The sequence below is a fragment of the Elephantulus edwardii genome, unplaced genomic scaffold (genome assembly GCF_000299155.1).
Source record: "Elephantulus edwardii isolate Elephantulus edwardi_28Jun2011 unplaced genomic scaffold, EleEdw1.0 scaffold00109, whole genome shotgun sequence".
In the NCBI taxonomy this organism is placed as follows: domain Eukaryota; kingdom Metazoa; phylum Chordata; class Mammalia; order Macroscelidea; family Macroscelididae; genus Elephantulus; species Elephantulus edwardii.
Window position 1 is genome coordinate 10,147,032 of NW_006399859.1, and position 24,100 is coordinate 10,171,131.

General features: G+C 40.8%; 1 protein-coding gene across 1 annotated transcript in view; it reads right to left on the reverse strand.

Moving 5' to 3' along the window:
• The window catches only part of INSC (inscuteable homolog (Drosophila)), a 169,157-nt gene that overhangs the window by 85,732 nt on the left and 59,325 nt on the right, over window positions 1-24,100 (reverse strand). The window contains exons 3-5 of the mRNA XM_006892048.1: window positions 9,154-9,499; window positions 6,985-7,037; window positions 5,543-5,666 (exon numbers count right to left, since the gene is read on the reverse strand). Coding sequence (XP_006892110.1) covers window positions 5,543-5,666; window positions 6,985-7,037; window positions 9,154-9,499 — 523 coding nt within the window. The remainder of the gene's footprint in view (window positions 1-5,542; window positions 5,667-6,984; window positions 7,038-9,153; window positions 9,500-24,100) is intronic.

A 24,100-nucleotide genomic window follows, 5' to 3' on the forward strand; every position in this document is an offset into this window, starting at 1 on the left:
ATCAAGATAACTTAATGAATTTTCAGGAATGCAGAGTACTAGATAGCTAAAGTTATAAGTAAATTCTGTATTTGACAGAAAGCATAGTACTTCTTCAGTAAACAATTGTACATATGTATTAAACTTAGTTGTACAGCTTTAAGAAATAAGATCTAAGTGGGGAGGGGAATCAGAATTAATGCACTGCCAGTCCAAAGGCATGTAGTTCAAATCCACCAGAGGCTCTGTGGGAAAAAGATGGACAATCAAATCCCATCCAATTTACTGACTCTGAAAACTTGCTGGAAGGTCAGCTATGGGTTGGTTCTGACTCGATGATACACAACAACAAAATTATCAAATATCTCCATATTTTAAAAAATTAAAACATAATACTGATAAAATCTAATTGGTTACTAGCAATTAATTTTAGGTTTTGTTATTAGGAAGTAAAAACTGATATAAGTATCTCACAAAATGTTTTTCAAAATAGTCTTTAACTGATTTCTTAAATAATGTATGCCAGATATGAAAAAATTGCATAAAAATTTTATATATGGATTTTATCCAATACAACTTGAAAAATTTGGTTGTTCTCAAAAACACCAAAGTAATATTTAAAATAACTGGAACCATTAACCTTTAAAGACTTTGGCTCGTCAAAGATGAGCATTCGTTCTCTTTCCAGCTACTGACATCCTAGCAATGGGTAAGTATGAAAAATAGCTGAAAGGAACAGCTTGCATTTAAATATGTACCAAAAAAAAGTGCCACTTTAATGTTTGATCTATCTCATCAATGTTCTATCTCCTTTAGTCTGTGAAGAATATCCCTAAAGATCTATATACCATTTGAGAAAAAATGGAGATGGATAGGCAAAGATAAATGGAAAACTTTCATTAACTTCCTTACACAGTCACACATACCCTACTATATATCTGCATTTAGGAAATTCCCACTCTGGGCAAAACACAAAAGTTCTGATGTTTCTACCAATAGAACTTCGTATATTAAAAAGAAGACAAACTTCTTAGAACAGTACAGTTTTTATGGTTCTTTAACAAAGGCTCCCCTCCCCCCCATTCTATGCAAAGTAAGAGAATTCTAGTGGTCTAGGGGTGCAGCCAGAGTGCCCCTTGGAGGCAAGGATAGCAAAACGTGTCTCAAATATTTTGGGCCTGTTTCTAGGAAAGGCTATTCCTTGGAGAAAGACTCCATGCTTGGAAAGGTAGGTGGATGGCAAAGGAGAGGAAGCCTCTCCACCAGGTGGACTGACACAGTGAGTGCAGCAATGGGCTCGAGTCTGTAAGAGATTGTGAGATTGGCATAAGATAGGCCAGGGTTCAGATCTGTTGTTTGTTCATAGAGTTGCTATGAGTCATACTTGACTCAAGGGCATCTTATAACAACAACAAGTGGTAAGAAGCTTCGCTACAATCTCAAAAGCTCAGTGCAAATTCACCAGCTGCTGTGAGGGAGGAGGATGGACAATTTCCTCTCATTGCAATTTACCGCTTCTGAAAACCTGCTGGAGGGTCAGCTATGGATCAGTTCCAACTTGATGGCACACAACAACAATCACAAAAAAAGAGGGTAAGGAGTGTGCTGCCAGCCCAAAAATAGGCAGTCCAAATCCGCCAGCTACTCCTTAGAAGAAAGATGCACAATCTTCTCCCATGCAATTTACAGCCTCTAAAAATTTACAGACACTGGATAGTCAGCTATGAGTCATTTCCAATGCGACAGCACACAACAGCTCTATGGAGGATTAAACTTTGCTGCCTCCAACAGGGGAGGAGGACCAGTCAGAAGTGGTACAACATAGAAAGTAATTCAACTCAGCTCCTAGGTTCAGATCCAGGCAATCATATCTGGAAATGGGGCAGGAGGCAGATAAAGAAGTGAGATTAGGAACTTCAGCCTGAACAAGATAAGGGTGAGAAAAAGCCACAAAGCACCCAAGGCCCTGGGAAATCAAAGGTACAAGTACAAAACAATCTGGCAGTCTCAGGCAGTTTTCCCAGCTTTCTGTAACCCATAGCATCCAAAACCACATTGGCCCTTTGCCCCAGGTGAAAAGAATTGATGACTACTTTCAACTCCAGCTGGCTTTCATTTATAGTCCAACTTAACTCTTCTCTATCAGTTTTTCAACCTGGTACTTTAGAAAAATGGACACCAAAGCAGCATAAAAGGCAGTAGCCAGCACCTATCCTCGTGCTCAGAAGAAACTTCTCCAGACTTCTCTGCCCATCACTAATGTCAATGTGTCCTCTTCATCCTTCCCTCATTAACAGAGGTAGGCTGACTCAAACCAAACCCTCTGCCTTGAAGCCGGTTCCCACTCATGTGACCCTGCATTGGGTTTCCAACACTATACATCTTAATAGGAGGAAACTGTACATCTTTCTTATGTGAAGTGACTGGTGGATTAAAACCATTGATCTTCTCATTAGCTGTATAACACTGCACACCAAAGTTCAAGATTCACAGAATGCAAGGACATTCGTATTCAATTCTGTGTGTTTGTGTGTGTATGTGGTCTAAACTCATGTTGTTGTTGTTGTTATGTGCTGTCGAGTTGCTTGCAACTCATAGTGACTCTGCACAACAGCTCTGAACCCTGCTCTATCTCTTGCCAACCTTATTGTCTCTGACACACCTACCCCCATTACCCTAGTGATTGAATCAATCCATCTCATCCAGGGTCTTCCTCTCCTGTTCTATCCCTCCACCTTCCCAAGAATGATGTCCTTCTCCAAGGACTGGTTCCCCCTTTTAGCATGCCCAAAGTATGTCAGATAAAGCCTCAGAATCCTGGCCTCCAAGAAGCAGCCTTGGATCCATCCTCTCTAGGATGGATCTGTTTGTTCTCCTAGCAGTCCATGGTGCCTTCTTTTCTCTAGCACCACAGTTCAAAGACATCAATTCCCTTTCTATAATCCCTAATAATTGTCCAGCTCTGTGATACATGGCAAGCAACTGCAAAGACCATGACCTGGATCAGGTGCACCTTAGTCTCGAGACGGACATCGTTGTTCTTCAGTACTCTGGAGAGGAACCTGACAGCAGATTTTCCCAATGCAATTTGTCTTTTGATTTCCTGGCTGCTGGTGCCAAGAGTGCTGATTGTGAAGCCAAGCAAGCTGAAGCTGTGAACAATCTCAGTCTCTTCAGAGTGTGTCATAATGCTGCCAATTTGCCTAGTGGTGAGAATCTCTGTTTTCTTGCTGTTTAGCAAGAATGTCGTTGACCTTCTGCAGCAAGAACTTCAGCAGATCCTCCTCAGTTTTAGCAAGCAAGAAAGAGTGTGTTATCTGCATAATGCAGGGTGTTGATAAGTCTTCCTCCAAAGCTGATGCCACATTCCTCCTCATAGGGCTCAGCCTCCCAGATGATCTGTTCTGCATATAGCTCTCCAAATACTGTTCCTTTTAACCAACCAACCAACCAACACGTTATGATCAAGTCAGAAGATTCAGTAAACCCTCCAAATGTTCCCCAGGAGCTAAAAACAAAGCCAGGATCCTATATTTGGAGTATCATCACCCAATTTAAGAAACTTTTGTGGTCCAGTATATAACATTTTGGGTTGCTAATTGAAGGGTCAGCAGTTTGAGTCCATCAGTCCACCCCACTGGACAAAGATGGGCATTGTCTTCCCAGGAAGATTTACAACCTTGAAAAGTTATGAAGGGTCACTGAGCCAGAATGGATTTGATAAGGCAAGTTTGGTTTTTACTCACCCATTTTTGCCACCACCTTGTTGCACTGGGTTCCTTGGGGATCCATAGCCCAGTTTGGAGCAGTGATCCCAGCTCAAGTCACTGCCAACCCTACATGTGATGCTCAGTATTTTCTCATCAATTCCTTTTCCCTCATCTGAGACTTTCAAGACAGGAAAGGAACTTTCTCAGACCCTTCTGTTGCTGTGAAGGCGAGGATGCCTGGGACTTGCTACATGGACATGGGGTTCAGGTCCGGGGACCAAGGGGTATGGATCAAGGCAGAGCCAACAGGTGAACCAGAACACAATGACCTGAGCCTGTACACCATGGGCCAGACATGCAGGAAAGAAAAGTCAGAAACTCTGGGTCAGGAGAGAGGCCAAGTGTGGAGAGGAGCACTATGGGAAGAGATTTTCGTTATTTGTGGAAGGCTTTTATTTGGTAGTGGGAAAAGAATGGCAAATATGCAACACACTATTTCTGGAACTATAAATAACATGTAAATACTTTTGAAATGAAAACCTCATGAGATCTGCTTTTCTGAGAGGTTTTTAAAATAAAAAAAAAGGCAAAAGAGGAAAAGAATATGTACTTAACCCATGTGATATATTCAGCGCTTTCCGTATATGTTTTGTGGATAAAGGGTATCTTTTTTATTTTTTCATAACATACCTTTTAATGGAAAAGATTGTGCATTGGGGTTGGTTTGTTTCCTTCATGGATTATAGTGGGAATTTTCCTTCTTTGTAATACAAGTAATAAAAGATAGCATGTATAATAATACTTTTTTTTTTACGGCATTGAAGTCTATGGGGGAGAGAATAGTTTAAAAGTATAATAATACTTTTAAGTCAAATGTTTTGTGGAAAAACACTATTTCAAAGTAGATCACTTTCAAGTACCATTATAAATGTAATTGTGCCTCAAAAAGGTTACATGGAAGTCCTACGCCCTGTACATGTGAACACGACTGTTTGAAAATAAGCAGGCTTTTTGTTTTGTTTTGTTGTCTTAATGAGACCGTACCAGAGCAAGATGGGTCCTAACCCTCATCTCCTCTGAGTGGTGTTTCATAGAGTGAAATGAGTCTGTACTCACAGATACAGATTCTCACAGAGAGGAGATGCTGGCAGACATGAAGGCAGATGCATCAATAAGCAGCAAAGAAGTGTCACAGAAGTAGTAATCACAAGAGAAGCTCATAGAAAAAAATTTACAAGTCTAAAATGCTTACTTAAACTTTCATCTTCAGGAACTAAGAGCAAAAAATAAATTCCTGTCCTTTAACACTACCAGTTTGATGCCATTTTTAAAAGGCAGCACTGGGTCACTAAGACAGACACCAAAATCCTCACTCTTTATGTGAATCAGGCACTAGCCTGCTGAGACGGAGGGGCTGGACTGTCCTACCTGTTTCTAGATTTTTCTCCCTTGCTAGGATTGCCTTATTTTTTGCAGGTGCTTTAATTATTTCAGGACAATAGCACCCACTGGTGAATGGAACTATTACAAAGAAGCTCTAGGGTCTGAAAACAACCCTAAAAGAGAAAGCAAGACATGGTACGTTCAGCCATCGACTTGCTATGTGACCTTAAAGAAGTCTCTTTCCTCTCTGGGCCCCAGTTTTTATGTACAGAAAATAAAGAGGTGAAATAGATGCCCTCTTCTCAGCTCAGATAGTCTTGCCTATCTGGTACTGGGATGCACATTGCAGTGGTTCCCAACAGGATGTCTTCCAAGCAGCCTTCCTTTCCCAACCACATGGACAGCTCCTCTGCCCACCACCCTTTTCCACAGTCACATATGCACCCCTCCACAGTCCAGCCTGCACTGACCTGCACCTCTCTGGTTAGCGCCATCTCCAGCAGTTGTCCAAAATGCTGGCCCAGAGTGCTCAGGGTCTCACTCACACAGGCCTTCATCGACTTCAAGACGTGCTCATTCTCCACCTGGAGGCACCTGGGGAAGAGAAATCCCAAGATGGACATCTCTAAACCACAGCAGGGACCAAGCTCTGAGGTGGGTTGAAAACAACTTGGGAGATGACATCAACTTCCCGGAAGCAAGAGATAATAGTCCATAGATGGCTCATCCCCTGGTCACTGAATGGGAAGGGAAGTAGTGACCTGAGACAAGGACCAGAAATTCATGTCAGCAATGAGAAAGGCCACCAGCTAGTGGCTGAATTCATAGCTCCAACTCCTTGTTCTGGGAATCTACCAGCGTTACAGCCAGGCTTCCTCTTCTCGGTGATGTTGGGAATGGAAGAATACAAGAATAGATGGAGCTACAGTGGATGGGGGCTGGAACACTAGGGATTATCAGTTCTCACTCTGAAGCAATGAGGCAATGCCTGGAACCTCTCAAAAACAATGATCTACAAATGTACAGAAGGCAGCTTTGAGCACTTTCTTCCTAGGCAGGAAAAAGAGGTGAACATGCTCAAACTGACCCATGTCACCTGAGGATGCTCCGCACCAGGAGGACCAAACACGCCCACAGGGCCACAAGAATGTCATATATTTTTCCAGAACTCTCAGAAAAGGATGAAAAAACATCAACACAGGTATGGGTGTGTCCACATGTACTGTTGATTGTCTGTATGTGGCTGAGTGTACCTGCATGAAATATACAGAAGGCTGGAGAGTGCTTCTGTGATTATGTGAATATATAAACTTGGATATGAAAAAGTGAGTGCTGATAAATATGCTTGTCCATGTGTATGTGTAAGAAGATTCTTTATCTACTTTGGCCTTAACTTTGGGTATCAGAGAGGCTACCAAAACTATGGGAAGATTTTCCTTATTACTGATCCCACAAATATTCTATTTCCTTCTATGTCCTGGCCTCTGCTGTCTCTAATATATCCCTAGAGTCTACAAATGGACCCTTAAAATCCCAAAGGAATAATTTAAAGTTGTTGGTGGGAACAAGGAAATCCTCCAGTCCCAGACAGCTGTCAGGACTCCCGACCCCCACTCATTCTATTTCTCCAAATAGGAAGAAGGAGCCTTCCTGGTGAATGCTTACCAGTTTGACTGCTAAATCAAAGGTCAGAGGTTCAAACTCACTGGCCACTTTGCAGGAGAAAGAAGTAGCAGCCACTTCTATAATTATTTATAGCTTGTAAACTCTGTTGTGTAGTTATACTCTGACAACAACAACATGGGGTCTCTATGGTCAGCACTGACTGGACAGCACATGGTAACAATAAGGTTAAGATGCCAACCCCTGCCCCTGCCAAAGAATGGGCTGGTGGATTGAGGCCCAGCCTTACCTCTCTGTCACTGCTGAGAGCTCTGAGCATTTCTCCATTAGCAACTTCTCAATCTGCAGAAAGATAGACACATTTAATCTAAATCCAATTCAATAAGCATTTGTTGATCAGCTGGTGTGCTGGATGCCAGGGCATAAAGATGAAGAATCATATAAAAGACGAAGACCCATGTAATCCAACTGGAGGGAGAAACACATAAACTAACAACCGTGTGAGACAAGTGGCAAACGAGAACACAGTCAACAGCATTGGAAGCACAATAAGCAAATGGACAAAACTAAGAGGGTAGTTCTACTCTGCGCCTGGCGAACATCAGAGAGGATGGACATCTGAAGTGGGATTTAAAGGAAGAATGGAAATTTACAGCTTGCAAAGTGGAGGATGGAAAAAATTCAGGCAAAAGGGTAAAGCAAAAAGATGAAAAGAGAAGGCAGGGGACAAAGAAAAAGAAATTATGATAATGCAGATTTTAAATGGTTCACTGCGGACTTTGAGTTTTAATTAAAAGATTCAAAGTCACAGGTTTTAGAATCAGAAAGCCTTAAGTTGGATCCTGCGATACCACTTGCTGTATGCTTTTGTGTTGTTATGTGCCATCGAGCTGTAAACTCTGCTCTGTTCTGTGCCAATCACACTGTCTCTGACACTCCCATCCCATTTACCCCAGTCACTGAATTAATCCACCTCATCGAGGCTCTTCCCCTCCTGCGCTGTCCCTCCACCCTCCCAAGCATAATGTCCCTCTCCAAGGACCGGTCCCTCCTTACAACATGTCCAAAGTTTGTTAGACAGAGCCCCAGAATCCTTGCCTCCAAGGAGCAGCCTGGTTTAACTTTGGACAAATTACTAAGCTACTCTGAACTTCTATTTTTTCCATTCATGAAATGAGAACAGAACAATAAGACTAGCTAATATGTTTAATAAAAAGTTTTAAGTGTCTTGCTCTTAAGAATGCCTTTAGTTATCCCAACTAACCTTGTAAACGAACACTGTTATGATACCTAGGGAGGAGGTCCAGTGGTTCCACACGTGGCTGCTATCAGAAGGTCAGCTGTTCAACCTACCAGCTGGGAGGAGACAGTTGGGTGAGTGGGAGACAAATGTGGCCATCAGCTTCTGGAAAGACCACATCCTTGGAAACCCTGTGAGGCAGTTCCACGCTGCCCTCCTACAGGATTTCCATGAGTCAAAAGTCAATCCCTAAGAATAGGTATTATTTTACATGTAAGGATGATGGAAGCACTGAGAAGTCAAGTAATTTATCAAAGTTGCACAGCAGAGCTGATATTTGAACGAAGTACTCAGGCACGGACATCATAATTAGCCTTCACACAAAGATGATGATCCCTCCACACAGGCCGTGCAAGTTAAACGAGGAGGGGGCGGGGATTGCACGCGCATGCGCACACATGTGCACACAGCAACATCCAGTACAATGCCTGTTGTCATTGTTGTTTTGTACCTACGACTTGGAATTGACCCATAGCTGACCCTCCAGCAGGTTTTCAGAGGCAGTAAATTGCATGGGAGGAGATAGCCCATCCTTCTCCCGTGCAGCAACTGGTAGATTTGAACTGCATGCCTTCAGGATTGTAACACAGGCCACCAAGTGTTCCTCTAGTATGATGTCGAGCACATCCTAAAAAACAACAACTGAAAGCAAGCAGTTGAGCTGTTCAGTCAACTCTGACTTGTGGTGATGATGATGATACGATGTGTGTGAGAGTACAATTGTGCTCCCCAGAGTTTCCAATGATAATTTTTCCAAAGCAAGATTGCCAGGTCTTTTTTTCCAAGGCACCTCTGGGTAGGCTGAAACTTCCAATCTTTTGATTAGGGCTAAGAAAGTTAACTGTTTGCACCACACAAAGACTCTAGTGGGTGCTTAACAAAGGTCTTCGTGTCTCTCATGTTTTATTGGAAGGAGAGAGGGGAACTCTGGTGGCATAAGCTGTAGGGAGTCACAATGCTAACCACGTCACTCTGGTGGGTGGAATTCACTAGTGGCTCTGAGGAAGGAAGATAGACAATCACCCCTGTGCAATGTACAGCCTTGGAAACCTACTGGACACTCAGGTATGAGTCACTTCCAACTCAACAGCAATGAGCCAGCCCACTGACGGCACTCAGGTTCCCAGCCACCACCATCCACCATCCCGGGGTGCTGACCTGGCCCATCTCCTGTGAGGAGCTCCTGCTGATGGCACTGTACTCGCTGACCATGGAGCGGGCATGGCAGGTGAGACGCACACTCATGCTGTGCACACGTGCCCAGCGCTCCTGGGCCAGCTTCTGCCCGATCCTGCGCAGCTCGGTGCTGATGACCCAACCTCGCTTGAGCAACAGCTGCAGGGGGTCTCCCGGGCTGGGGCCACCTGCCAGGATGAGGTCACCCTGTGCATCCTCCTCCAGGTTGATCGGCTTTGCCTGCAGGACACACATACACTCACACTCTGTCATGAGCTTCAGGTCCTCCATCCAGCGCTGGACCGAGTCCACCTGCATTAAGTGCAGCCTGTAACCAGAAGACAGAAGCATTATGGCTAACAAGGCTTCACAAGTTCCCAAATTTTCCGTATCAGGTCTTCTTACAATTATTAAGCACCTGAGAAAAGACTGAAGTTGCCAATGATTTCCTTTTACTTGGATCCACATCCATGGTAGGAGATGTCAAGAAATCAAAGCATTCTGCATTGGGGAAATCTGTCAAAACCCTTTTTAAAGTACTGAAGAGTAAGGATGTCCATTTAAAGACTAAGATGTTCCTGATCCAAGCCATGCTGGTTTAGATTGCTTCCTATGCATCTATCTAAAAGTTGGACAATGAGTAATGGAGATCAAAAGAGAATTAATGCCTTTGAATTACGGTGCTGGCAAAGAGTATTGAATACTCCATGTACTACCAAAAAACAAATAAATTTAACTTGGAGGAAGTGCAACCTGGATGCTTCTTAGAAGCAAGGATAGTAAAACTTTGTCTTATAAACTTTGGTCATATTGTTAAGGGGAGCTGGTCCTTGGAAAGACACATCATGCTGGGGGAAGTAGAGGGTCAGTGAAAGAGAGGAAACCCTTAACGAGATGCACTGATACAGTTACACAAAAATGAGCCTGAGCGCGGAGAAGATCTTAAGCATGGTTCAAGACAGGGCAAGGTTTTGATCTATTGTTTATAAGGTCACTATGAGTCATAATTGACAGCACCTAGCAACAATGTATACTGAGCACAGCTTTTGTTCATCAAAGACCTTAATTCTCTGAGTTATTTCTTATTATCTCCATCTTAACTATATAAGATTTGAAGAGCAACATTTACCAAGGATAAAGTCCTGAAGATAGCTTAGAAGGATTAATGGAAATGACAATTACAAGTAAGAAATGGGGAGAATGCAAACATATTGTTAATGTTATAATTAATGTTAGCAAGTCAAATGTGGAGAAACAAAAAATCAATATACTTTATAAACTCACTCAAATCACAATTTAAAAATCATATTGCACCAGAAGCTCTGGTATATTCACACAATGGAATACTGTGCAGCACTGAGAAATGAGGAATTCATGAAATATTATACAAAATGGGTGACCCTGGAGGACATTTTGCTGAGTGAAATATCTCAGTCACAAAAGGACAAATATTGCATAGGGCCACTGTTGCAAAATGGGACTGACATCGGGGTTGAGGGGAGACAGAGAAGGAGGGAATGAATGATGTATACTGCATTGAAACTGATGAGGGAAAGAACTATTTAAAAGGGATATATGACTGGGTATTATTGCCATGTCAGGAGTCCAGAATGAAGGCTGCACAGTGGAGTGGACTTGTGGGGAGTGACTACATAACAATGAACGAGTTTTTCTTTTACTTTCATGGAGAAGAGTGAATTGGTGGGGGGAGGCAGGGAGAAAAGTGCAGTACTTAATGAATGGAAACCCTAAGTTTCTGTAAACTTTCATTAAAATTAATTTTAAAATATCAATAAAGGAAAAAATAATTAAAAAAACATATTACATGATATAATATTTTAGAAAGTCCAGTGGAACAAAGAAACACACATAAACCCAAGTGGGAAAGAACTCTCTCTGGTGGTGTAGTACATATTGTATCAGACTACACCACTAGTTGTTGTTGCTGTCATGCACCATTGAGTCAGAATTTACTCATAACTGACCATCCAGAGAGTTTTCAGAAGCCGTATATCTCATGGGAGATTACCCATATTTCTCCTGCAGAATAGCTGGTGGGCTTGAACAGCAGGCCTTTGAGTTGGCACCACAATTCCTTACCCGTAAACCACACTCCTAAAACCCCTTAGTATGCACCTGTGCAAATAAACATTAGTGAAATCACTGAACATGGGGGATAGTAGAGGTGAAGATATCTTCTTTAATAATCAAGATAAACTAGTAAGAAGTGAAGGGAAAGATAAAACAGATGTCAAAACCATTTCAACATTACTAAAGCATATGCAATTATTAATGCTAAGTTTAAGGCCCTTTGTCTTCAGCTTGGTTCAGTGTAACAATTTTCTAATTAATTCTTCTATCACTGATGTTACTGGCCTCCAAGTCATTCTGCACTTACTACCAATTTATTCATTTAACAAATATATATTCAGCACCACTCTCTCTTAAGCTTAGGCTACAGCCTCAAATGAAAGAGATAAAAATCATTGCTCATGTGAAGGTTATACTTAAGTGAGGGAATCACTCGATTTTCATGTAATTTTCAAAATCAATTAAGTATATAATAGTTGGCAATGATTAGCGCTAAGAAAAGGAAAACAAGGAAGAAAAAGATCCAGGGTGGGAATGGAAGGTGATATTTGACTTATAATTGAAAATAAGTGTGTCTGAGTTAGAAGGCTCATGAGAAAGGAGCATTTGAGCAATCTGAACACGAGAGAGGCCATAATGTGAATATCTGAGGGCAGGCACTTTGCTCCCGATAAAGACAGCAGTAAGAGCAAAGGCTCTTGGGGTAAGAGTGCCTTTAAGATGTATGGGAAAGGGAGCTCCGGTTTATTATTATAAAACTTCTATATGCAATTTTTCTTTTTTAGGGATCACTAGTGGCCTAGTGACAAGAAATTGCAGTGTAATGCCAAAGGCACTTGGTTAAAATTCACCTGCTGTTCCATGTGAGAAAGATGGGCAGTCTCCTCTCGTGCAATTAACTGTCTCTGAAACTTGCCAGAGGGTCAGCTATGGGTTGGTTCGAACTTGACGGTATACAACAACAACATGCAATTTTATTTTTTTTATTGTGATTAGAGCGAAAGTTTACCAAGAAAATTGGTATTCCATTCAACCATCCATGCATATTTTGGTTTATAGCATTAATTACAATATCCACAATGTGGCTACACTTTCCTCATTTTATCTCTATAATTCTTATTTCCATCAAAACTTTCTGCCTTCTGGGCTTTATCCTTGGGCAAATGCTGCTCTGTATATATTTTAAACCCAACCCAAAACTTACAATAGTTAAGCATTGAGCTTGTCCAGGTGATTTCTTATAAGGAATTACATTTTTAAAACCAAAAAATGCACCATTGGACTCTTTCTCCTCATCCCTTAAAAAAAGTACCTACATATTTTGTAAAGAATTTGAGTATATGTGCATGTTTCCCCAGTTATAATTTATACACACACACACACAATATATATATATATATATATATAGAGAGAGAGAGAGAGAGAGAGAGAGAGAGAGAGAGAGAACACACCAAAGAGACAGAGATTGAGAGAGCAAAGACAAGTCAAAGACACTACTTTACTTACTGGGGATCTACATAAGATTCTTTCCTTCTTCAGGAAAGAACCCCTCACTTTCAGTCATAGGGATAATCCCCAAGTGGCCATGACTGTGTTGTGTGAAACCATCCCCACTTACGGTTGAAAGCTGACTCCTGTGGGAACTTCTCATTCAGGTTGTACTAATCCAACTCTCTCTTCCCAAATTGTAAAACTAAGAGTCAGCCATTATTGAAAGCAGAGTTCTCAGGCACGCATTGTATGAATAACAACTTCAGTTATTCAGGACCACTCTCCTTTTCAAGAAAAACCCTTAGGAGAAGTAAACCTAAGACTTTTTATTCTTGCAATTAAAAGAATTTATTTTTAAAACCAATTATGCCAATCACTAAAGAGATTACCATTGACGTGGAGCCTTAGAGAAGGGATCTCTCAGGACTCAAAAAAAAGGCAGCTTTTCCCTTCCAGTTGGCAGTTGGAGAAGTGGCTTTAGAGTTGGGGAGAGTTTGAATATGTGCAGATGTTGTTGTTGTTGTTGATTGCCATCAAGTCTAGAACTATTTATAGTGACCCTATGAATAAAAAGCCTGAAGCCTTTCTGTAACTATTGTAATTTGTTCATAGAGTTTCCAGAGGCATGTTGTTTAGGAAGTGGATGCCACCAGCATAGTCCAGGGTGAGGCAGACAAAGGAACAACGAGTCAGTCAGTTGGGTTGGAGTAACAGGTTCCACCAAAGGAGGGAGTAAATGAGAAAAAGTTGGGGAAATGAGCCAGGTCTCAACTTTGTGAAGCCTTGAATGCTTCTCTGGGGTTGGATATTTATGCACAAAGTTCTTAGAAGGATGATAGGACTGAGAAACAGGTGGAAACTGGTGGGAGCGTAAGACTCTGCTACCCATGGCACCTAAAATTAGCACTAAACACAAAGCAAACTGGTGGCACTGGGGCAAGTTCTGAGCGTATCTGCTTTAGGAAGAGCTCTGGGAATCCTCCGACTGGAGGTGTTCACACCCCCTGACCACTGGCCTTGATGGGAAAAGACCAGCCCAACCCAGAACCATGGAAGAGGCAGGAGGAGAACAAGGAGGAGAACAAGGAGGAGGAAGGGGCACTGAATCGCTCAGTCCCAGCCTTACCCTAGGAGACCTGCTTAGATTTTGTAAAAACTCACATTTTCAGCATCTCCATGCCCAACTTTCACTTTCTAAGACCTTTAAGAATTAGAGAGAAAATGAGTTTTCAAAAGCAATATTAATTATAACTCTAGTCAATTCACCACTCTGCCAGAAGGAGATGTAGATTGGAAAAAAATATTGATTTCTCCTTTATCTGAGTGTTTGTGCCCATGACTGTGTTTGTGGGCATGAAGTCATCTGGGCGTTTATCTACTTTATTTGGATCTGTGTGTCTGAGTGTATTTGTATATTCTGTCTACGCAAATACTTGAATGAGTAGGTGTCTATGTGTGTGTAATTTCAGGTCTTATATATTTATCATAACTTATAACTATCTTAGACTTGATTAAAAATGAAGCACAATGCAAACAAAAGGTTGTATAAAACATAATGTGTATGAATGACAAAATGGGTGACCCTGGAAGACATCATGCTGAGTGTCAGTCACAAAAGAGCAAATACTGAATAGTGCCACTGTTGTAAAATAGGACTGACTTCGGGGTTGGGGGGAGACTGAGAAAGATGGGATAAATAGTGTATACTGCATTAAAACAGATGAGGAAAAAAACTGTTTAAAAGAAATATGTGACTAAGTATTACTGTCATAACAGGAGTCTAGAATGAAGGCTGCATAGTAGAGTGGAGCTGGGGGTGGGGAGGGATTGTAAAACAATGAAAGAATTGTTCCTTTACTTTTCAAAGAGGAGTGTACTGAGGTGGGGGGGGGGAAGATAGGCAAGGAGAAAAGTGCAACAATGAATGAATGTTCTGTACAAAGTCTCTGTACATTTTCATTAAAATTAATAATAAGAAGAAAATAACTCACAAATTACAAAAATAAAAAATAAAAAGAAACATAATGTATATGAATGAAGCATGATTTATGTGAATGATTAGACACAAACCAACAAAAAATATTTTTAAAATGGAGAAATATTTCACAAATATTAGCTGTGCTTAGTGACTGGCTTCCAAAGAATAGAACATGAAAAGGGGGTAGGGAAGTAACTTTTAATGCAGAAACTCTGAGAACACTGTCATGACGAGGCAATCAAGGCTGACATCTCCAGCAGCAGCACATATGAGAAGCAAGTGCTCCTGATATGTGACAAGAAGGATACTCCATTATTGTGATATTCTTCCCTCAAAACACGTAACTCCAGTCAAAACATGATAAAATCATCAAAGTCAATATGAAGGAACACCTAACCCAATATTTCTCAAACTGGTCAAGGTCATCAAAAACAAGGAATGGTTATGACACTGTTATAAGACCAAGAGATATGATGATAAAATGTAGTGTTAGAATTTTAAAATAGGTAAAAAATATTCATGGGAAATTGGTGCTTTCCAACAACAGTCTAGAGGTTGATTAAGAACAAGCTACTGATGTCATGGGTGGCCAAGACTATAGGAAATTGGCAGTTTGAATTCTCCACCAGCTGTGAGGGAGAAACATGAATGATCTCTTCCTGTAATTTTCACTCTTGGAAACTCAGTGGAGGGTCAGCTATGAGTCAATTCCAATGCAAGTGAAATGAGTTTGGTTTTGAGTACTTAATGTTATGCCTTAGCTGTGATAAAGATACCTTGGTAATATAAGATATTAACAAGAAGTGAAAGTGAATATAAGATGTACGGAAGCAGTGTACTAGCTTCAAAACATTTTGTGTATCTAAACCTCTTCTAAAATCTAAAAAGTTGATTAAAAAATCAAAATAAAAATATAAAGTGGAGTCCAGATGCCTACTTTAAGGGTTCTTTATTCCACACCACACACCCCCAGGAAGAAATTAACTTTAGTGTCTTCCCCTATAAAATACACAGACCAAGACTGGCTGTCTTTGTGGTTCTGTGTTATGATCCTAATGAGAAGTAAAAGAATCTCTCTGATGGAGAGATGGCTGGCACTTGGCTGGAGAGGCAGGAGTAGAAACTGAACATGGAAGGAAAGCTGATCCTTAGGTTGGATTAGGGGATGGAGGTGGTTCTCTCTGGGGAAAGGAACATGGTCAATAAACAATGCTTTGTCTTCTAGCTAGTTTATGACCATCTTTCTCCCTTCCTGATCTTCTGAAAAGGTGCTGAGCCAGAGATGCTAGATGTGACCTGAGATAAGACTAGAGTAAGGCTGTGCCCTGATGAAATCCTGGTCCTTCTTTATTCCTTTGGGTCAAGGAGTTTATTCTCTAAGGGCTATAAGTGTATGTAGAGTTATCATTAAAAATTACTTTCCTAGCCATTGTATTTGACTTTGCCGTGTGAATGGGTGGGAATATGCAAATAGGGCATTTTAGCCTATCAACAAGAGGGTCGGCTATCTCAGCAGTCCACAAGGGGATTGGCTACTTTCGCCATTAAATTGAGCAGATCCAGCAGCAGAAAGAAGATTCTCTGCTTTCACCCTTCAGGACATCAGACAGATAGGAGGGTCTACAGAAGCAGAAGCCATAGCAGCCATAGTGGAAAACCAGACACCTGACATGAGACAGGCCGCCGGAACTGCCGCACCACTGGACCAGAGCAAAAAGCCTTTTGCCCAAGTTTACTGGCGAACTGAGGAGGGTAGAACCAGTATTGGCAGGACTCAAAACTTTGTAACACTGGCCTAAAGCTGTGAGGCTCACGGTTGAGGTGTCTGAAAGCATAGGTCAGAAGCCATTCTGACTGTATTCAGCTACTTCCCAGGATTATAAACTTTTGACTTCCCCAACATGGTTCTGTGAGATATCACATCAGATTTTGGACCCAGTAAAGCAATGAGATTGGTGTTTGAGATGAGCAGAAAGTGATATAAGAGTGTGGGGGACATGTCTGACCTCACAAGAATTAGTTTTGTGCTGTTCATGCTTTTGACAGGGACAGTTCTCCTTTGCGAAGTTGGTAAAGGTCAGATACAGCCATCCCCATGTGGTCCATGCTCTTTTTACAGTGTACGAGAAGAAAGTCCTTAGACACAAGATAATAAGGCTTGTACACAGACATGTGAGTTAGAAAGAACTGATTCTACTGCCATAATCTATATGATTTGGGGCATGCTACTGCTGTTTCTTATTTTTTTAAAAAAGTTTACTCTTCAGCCAAAATTATGGACTATAACCTATGTCAGGAAAGTGAGAAAATCATAATATTGAACTAAACCGGGTGGCTCCTTGGAGGCAAGGATTCTGAGGCTCCGTCTAACATACTTTGGACATGTTGTGAGGAGAGACCGGTCCTTGGAGAGGGACATCATGCTTGGGAGGGTGGAGGGACAGCGCAGGAGGGTAAGACCCTCTATGAGGTGGATTGATTCAGTGACCGGGATAATTGGGATGGGAGTGTCAGAGACAGTGCGATTGGCACAGGACAGAGCGGAGTTTAGGGCTGTTGTACATAGGGTCGCTATGAGTCACAGGCGACTCGACGGCACATAACAACAACAACAAACATAGCTCAATAAATGTTCACAAGATCAACATATCCATGTAGCCAGATCAAGAAACAGAATGTTACTAATAATACCCAAGAAGCTTGCCTGTGCCCCTTCTGGCAATTCTCCAACTAATCAGTAGCCTAATACTTAATATGCAGTATTTTAGCATCTATAATAAAAATTGTTAAAAATACTAATGGCTAGCATTTATTATGCAAACACTGTGTAGCAGGCATTGTGCTAAGTGTTTTATATAAATTATTTCATTTACCACTCATAATAATTTTATGAGTCAGGTATAATTATTATCCCCACACTACAGATGAGTGAACTGAGATACAGAGGACTAAAATAATTCAATAAAATAAATAGCAGTGGGATTCATATCTTGTTCTATCTGACTCCAAGATCAGTGCTTTTAGCCTCAATATTGCTATCCTGCTTCCCAATTTGTCTACTTCTGAAAAAATAATCGACAATAGGGTGAGGAAAAGCTGGACTCTCTGAAGAAGAATGTGGCATCAGTATTGGAGGGAGACTCATCAATAACCTGTGTTATTCATATGACCCAACTTTGCTTGGTGAAAATGAGGAGGACTTGAAACACTTGTTGCAAGAAATCAAGGAACGACGCCTTCAGTATGGGTTGCATCTCAATGTCAAAAAGACAAAGATTCTTACTCGGACTGATAGGCAATGTCATGATGGATATAGAAGAGATTGAATGTATCAGTAAGTTTACAGAGAATTTGAATTTTTATGTATTCACTGTTGCACATATTCTTCCCTACCTAGCCCCCAGTTCATTTTTCTCTTTAAAAAGAAATTCTTTCATTATTGCAAATTTCCTCCCCCTCCACCCTGCCCCAGTCCACTTTGCTATGCAGCTCTTATTCTGAACTGTTGTCACAAGCAAGAATATACTAATTCATATGGCATAGCCACTTTTGACTATGACTAAGAGGACATTGGGACGTTCTGGTCCAATAGAGACTGGATTGGGTGATCAAGACACACATTCCCAACCTGAATACTTTTCAGGTATTCTGTATTCTTTTTATAGGTTTTCAGTATTTTTTGTACTCACATTGGAAGGAAACCACTGAAATAATTAATAATAATAGTTGTTGTTATGTGCCATCAAGTCAATGCCATCCTGCGAACAACAGATGGAAACTTTGCACTATCCTGTGCATCCTTATAATTTACAATGTTCAAGTTCATTGTTACCGTTAGAATATCAATTTATTTTATTGAAGTTCTTGCTCTCTTGCCCCTCCCCCTTTCCCACCATGATGTCTTTTTTCCAGGGATTGGCCTCTCCTGGTAACATGCCCAAAGTATGTGAGAGGCTTCACCATGCTGGCCCCTAAGCAGCACTGTGGTTGTACTTCCTCCAAGACAGACTTGTTGGGTTTTCTGGCAGTCCATAGAATATTCAAGACTCTTCAACAACACAATTCAAAAGCATCAATTTTTCTTCATTCATCTTTATTCCTTTTTCAACTTTCAGATGAATAGGAAACAACTGAAAATACCGTGGCTTGGCTCAGGGGCATCTTACTCTTTAAATCAACACTCTTGCTTTTCAGCACTTTGAAGAGATTCTTTACAATAGATTTTCTCAATGCAACACATTAATAAAATAGTTCTGTATGGTTAAAAAATAAACACAACTAAATAAAAAGCAGTCTTGAAGTCACACGTAAAGGTAAATAAAACTTACCAATAATAATTAATACTTATTGAACCCTTACAGTGCTCAATGACTATATACTTAATGCATTCTTCTGTTCTCACTAAAGCTTGTCTCCATTTACAGAGGAAGATGTGGAGATATAAACAGGTTATAACATAACAAGCATAGCAAAAAATCCAAACAGACAAACTTACTTCTATAGCCTCCTTTAAAAAAAATAGAATAACAAAAATGGATTAGAACACGCTGTCTTTAGGCTGGTAGTACAAGTAAGTCCCTACAGACTACACCACTAGACCAACATATAATATTTATGCCAAAACAAGGTGTTTAGGTATCTCCCCAAACCTAAAAATACAAAGAAGTAGGGATAAGTCACCAAATACCTGTTTTGAGAAGAAATTATAAATATGAATGCTAAGCAAAGATGATGCAATTAATATACATCCAACAGGGAGATATCTAAACCAAAGAAACAGAAACTATGAGTTAGTAACACTTTCCTATTGGGAGAAAAGGAACTAAGAGTTAAACCTGCATTTTAAATGAACAAACCACATATCTGAGAGGCACATTCTAATAATAAGACTTTTTTAAAGGAAAAACTCCATTGCATATCTATAAATCTTATTACTGTAAGGAACAGAAAATTACGCTATCAACAGTTTTGCTTTTATTTTTTACAGCAATGTTTTATAAATTTAAACAGTAGAGTGACATGTTTAAGATATTCAAGAGAAGAAAGTGTGAACTGATGATTTTCCATTTCTCCAAAATTACCTTCAAGTATAAGGGTACAATGAAACTCTGAATTCTGGCAGCAGAAATAGTCTCGCAAACAATCATTTAAGAATAATTAAGAAAATGAAATCAACAGGATTTGGATACTGACTGATAGAGAGGATATATGATAATTTTCAAAGATAAGACACAAGTATTTAACCTTGGCAGCTAAATGGGTAAAAGAAATAAGTTTGGAAGATGAAGTGATGAGCTCAATTTAAGATGTATTTATTTTAATGGATCTACTCTATTAAGGTATTTTAAGAATTTCATTGCCTCTCACTGGGATTTCCTCCCCTAGATCTTCATTCCAAAAACTTCCAGGTACTCCCAGAATCCATAGAGTGCATGACCCGCATACTCATACAAAATCTATCTTGAATAGTAATTCATTCATTAAATATTTATTGAGTACCTTCCATGTGCCAAGAACAGTTCCAGCTGTTTGGGAAATATCAACAAACAATACAAAGCATCCCTGTCCTTGTGGAGGGTATATGACAGTAGGAGGAAAGAGACAATAACAATAAATACAGTAAATTAATGAACACTTGTTAAAAGCAAGTAATTTCTTAAAAAGTAGAGGTAAAATAGGGAGACCAAGATTGGGCATGTGTGGACCTACACAGGTAATTGTCATTTTAATTAAATGGTCAAAGACTCAATGAAGGAGAATTTGAGAATACACTTTAAAGATGTGAAATAACTAGCTGTTCTGAAATATGAGTAATGATAATTCCAGGCAAAAGAAACAGGAAATGAAAAAGTCTACCTGGGAGAAAATAAATCCAGTTTGTGTTATTAATAGTAAGGAAAGAAGTGTGGCTAGAATGGAATGAGGGAGTTCTGGTAGCCTAGTGGTAAGCAGTTGCACTGCCACCCAAACAAAGGCAGGAGGTTCAAATCCACCAGCTGCTCCAAGGAGAAAAGATGGGAAATCTCTTTCCATGCAATATACTGCCTCTGAAAACCCACGGGAGGGTCAGATCCATACTGACTCAGCAGTGCATAACAACAGTAACAACAGAGTGGAAAGAGTAAGACAAAGATGTGTAGGAGGTTAGTTCAGGGAACTGAGGTCAGATCATGCAGGGCCTCAGAAGACACTGTAAACAAGTTGGCTTTCACTTTGAGTAAACAGGAAGACTATTTCCTGAGCTCTATGAGAAATCTTGTCACCAGACGTCAGCTGGATTTGCCTAGTCTATACATCTCTCTACAAACCAAATGAGCAGATGCTCTAAGGATTTTACAAAAACAGTTTAGTTTAGAACGACTTAACCAAGGCTGCCGAGTGAACTATAAATTGTTTACTAAACAGTTAAATTAAGCATAATTATTTATTCAACAAGCTATAAATTATTTACAGTGTGGTTAAGGTATTAACTTCCATACCCTTGGCACTAAGGCTCTGGTGAAGTCCCAGCCAAGGACAGTAAAAGGAAATATTGTCACTCTGGTCTTGTTCAAATCTCCAAGTATCTTCAGTGCCTTTCTTCTGATCTTCTGATGCCAGGCTGAGCAGCATCAGGCCTTCCTGTGCATCAGACTTTTGTGTAAGATGGAAAGAATTCTCTATCTCTCCATCCCCACCAATTCTGTGATTCATAGTTACCACTGGCCCACCATTAAAACTATTAAGAAGATTTTCTCTTTGATGCTGCTGTCAGGTGCCATAATGTCAACTCTGAGTCACAGCAACCCTATGAACAAGAGACCAAAGCTTGAGCCGCCCTGTACCATCCTCACAATCCCCACCATGCTCAATCCCATTGTTGCAGTCACTGAGTCAAGCTATCTTTTTAAGGTTCTGCTCTCTTCCACTGACTCTCTTCTTTGCGCAACATTATGTCTTTTTCCGAGGACTGGCACTTCCTGACAGCATACCCAAAGTTATAGTTTCACTATCCTTGGTTCTAGGAACATGCTGGCTGCACTTCAGCCAAGGCAGATTTGCTTGTATTTTTGACAGTCCATGGTATATTCAATACTCTTAACTAACTCCACAATTCAAAGGCATCAATTCTTTTTCAGTCTATCTTTTCTTGTCCAACTTTCAGATGCATACAAAGCAATGGAAAACACCATGGCTCGAGTCAGTTGCACCTTGGTCTTTAAGTTGGCATCCTTGCTCTTTAGCACTTTAAAGAGGTCCTTGTCAGCAGACTTGCCTAATGCAACATATCTTTTGATTTCTTTTTGTTTCCCTGACTCAGGATTTATTTGTACAAATAGCACAGGAGGATAGCAGCCCATGCAGATGGCAGCCCAGGGGGTCACTCCAGTCTTTCTGTCCTCAGATGGAGAACTCGACTAAGGAGCCTTTGAAGGAGACTGGGCACCTGTGGGAGGAGCCTGGGTGAAGGCCTGGTGCCTGATTGAAGTCTTAGCCAGAGTTTTAGCCTTACTTTCAGCATGGCTTTGGATTTGGGCCAACATAGTCTGAGCCAGTTGGCAACATGGGCCCTAGCATGCTTCCAAGCTTGGGATGGGCGAAGTAGGTGAGTCGGCAGAGCTTGCAGTTGGCATCTCTTGGCATCCTGGGAAATCTCCTCCCATACAAGTTATAGCTCTGAAAACCTGCTGGAGGGTCACCTCTGATTTGGTTCTGCCCCTGCAGCACATAACAACAATAATAACTATGGAAGAAGAAGTTAGAGGCAGACCAATATACTTGAAATGAGTAACACTTCAAATTCACATTCTCAGTGAACAGTGTTGAAGAGCTCTGTTCCTGAATTGTCACTGACTCATCTGTGTAACACCAGAACCATTAAGGAGATGTAATTTTAAAAGAGGCATGATTATGGTAATCAGATGCTTTGTCATATTCATTTTTTTCTGGGTCATTGTGCTCCATCAATCTATGAGAGAGTTTAAGCATACAGAAGAGACTGAATAATTAGGAAGTTTTAGATTCAGGGATCTCTGATGGTCCTAGTGGTAAGAATCTCCACTACAATACCGGAGGCATGCAGTTCAAATCCACCAGCTGCTTCACAGGATAAGGATGGGCAATCTCCTCCCACGGGATTTACTGACTCTGAAAACCTGCTGAAGGGCCAACTATAAGTCGGTTCTGACTTGATGGCATGCAACATCACAAGCATAACCCCATGGAAGTTATGAGTGCATAGTACGGAGGGAATTGCGAAGCTAACACAAAGGTGGGGAGTTGAATCCACCAGCAACTCTGATGAAGAAAGACAGCTCTTCTGCTCCCCATGCAGCTCACAGCCTCAGAAATCGATGGGAGCATCAGTTATGAGTCGCTCTGGCTCAATGACTTCGAGGGGAGTTCCAGGTGTGCAGCGTGGGAAATTATTTACAGCCCCTTCTGTGGGACATGACTGAAGTTCTACTGCACAGAAAACAAGCACTGGTGGCTTAGTGGGAAGGAACTGTGCTACCAGTGCCAAGGTATGTGCTTTGAATCCACCAGCTGCCCCATGCAGGGAAGAGGGCCAGTTTCCTCCCATGCGATTTAATGCCTCTGAAAATCCAGAGGGTCAGCTATGAATTGGGTCAGACTTGATAGTACACAACAATAAACTATGGGACAAATACATACTCTTTCATATCTGCTTCCTAGGCGTGTTCATAGATCCCCTATTTATCATAGGTTTCCTCTACTATTTGAAAACAGAGAGTTCTTATGAAATGTTTTGTAAGCTGAAATAGCATCAAGTGAAAAAGCAGTGATAATTTATTTGGAAATTTTTTTTTAACATTCCCAGATCTAAAAAACAACCATTTAGGGGAGCTCTGGTGGCCTAGTGGCAAGAAGCTGTACTGCAATCCCACAGGTACATGGTTCGAATCCACCAGATGCTCTGCCAGAGAAGGAGGGACAGTTTCCTCCTGTACCAGTCAGATCTGATTTGACAGTATGCGCACAAAAAAAAATAATAAAATAAAATTTTAAAAAGCAACCCATTTATAACAAACAGCACGCAAAACTTAAAATAACACTAAAATAAATTGCTTTCATAGACACAATTCATAGCTATGATGGTTTAATGCTGGGATGCCGAGTGTAGTTCCCAGGAAGGAACGTGGTGATGTCACTTTTGATTTCCAGGTGCACATGGCAAACCAAATGCTGAAGGCTAGTGCCACTTTTTTGTCTTGTTTGTAAAAGAGGTGTTTAAAAATTTGCTTTTCATTTCTTTCTGTTAGTCAAAAATAGACATTAACGTAAATCCTTTATAATAGTAAAGTTGTGTGCTGTCAAGTTGGAGCCAACACATACATAGCTGACACTCCAGCGGGTTTTCAGAGGCAA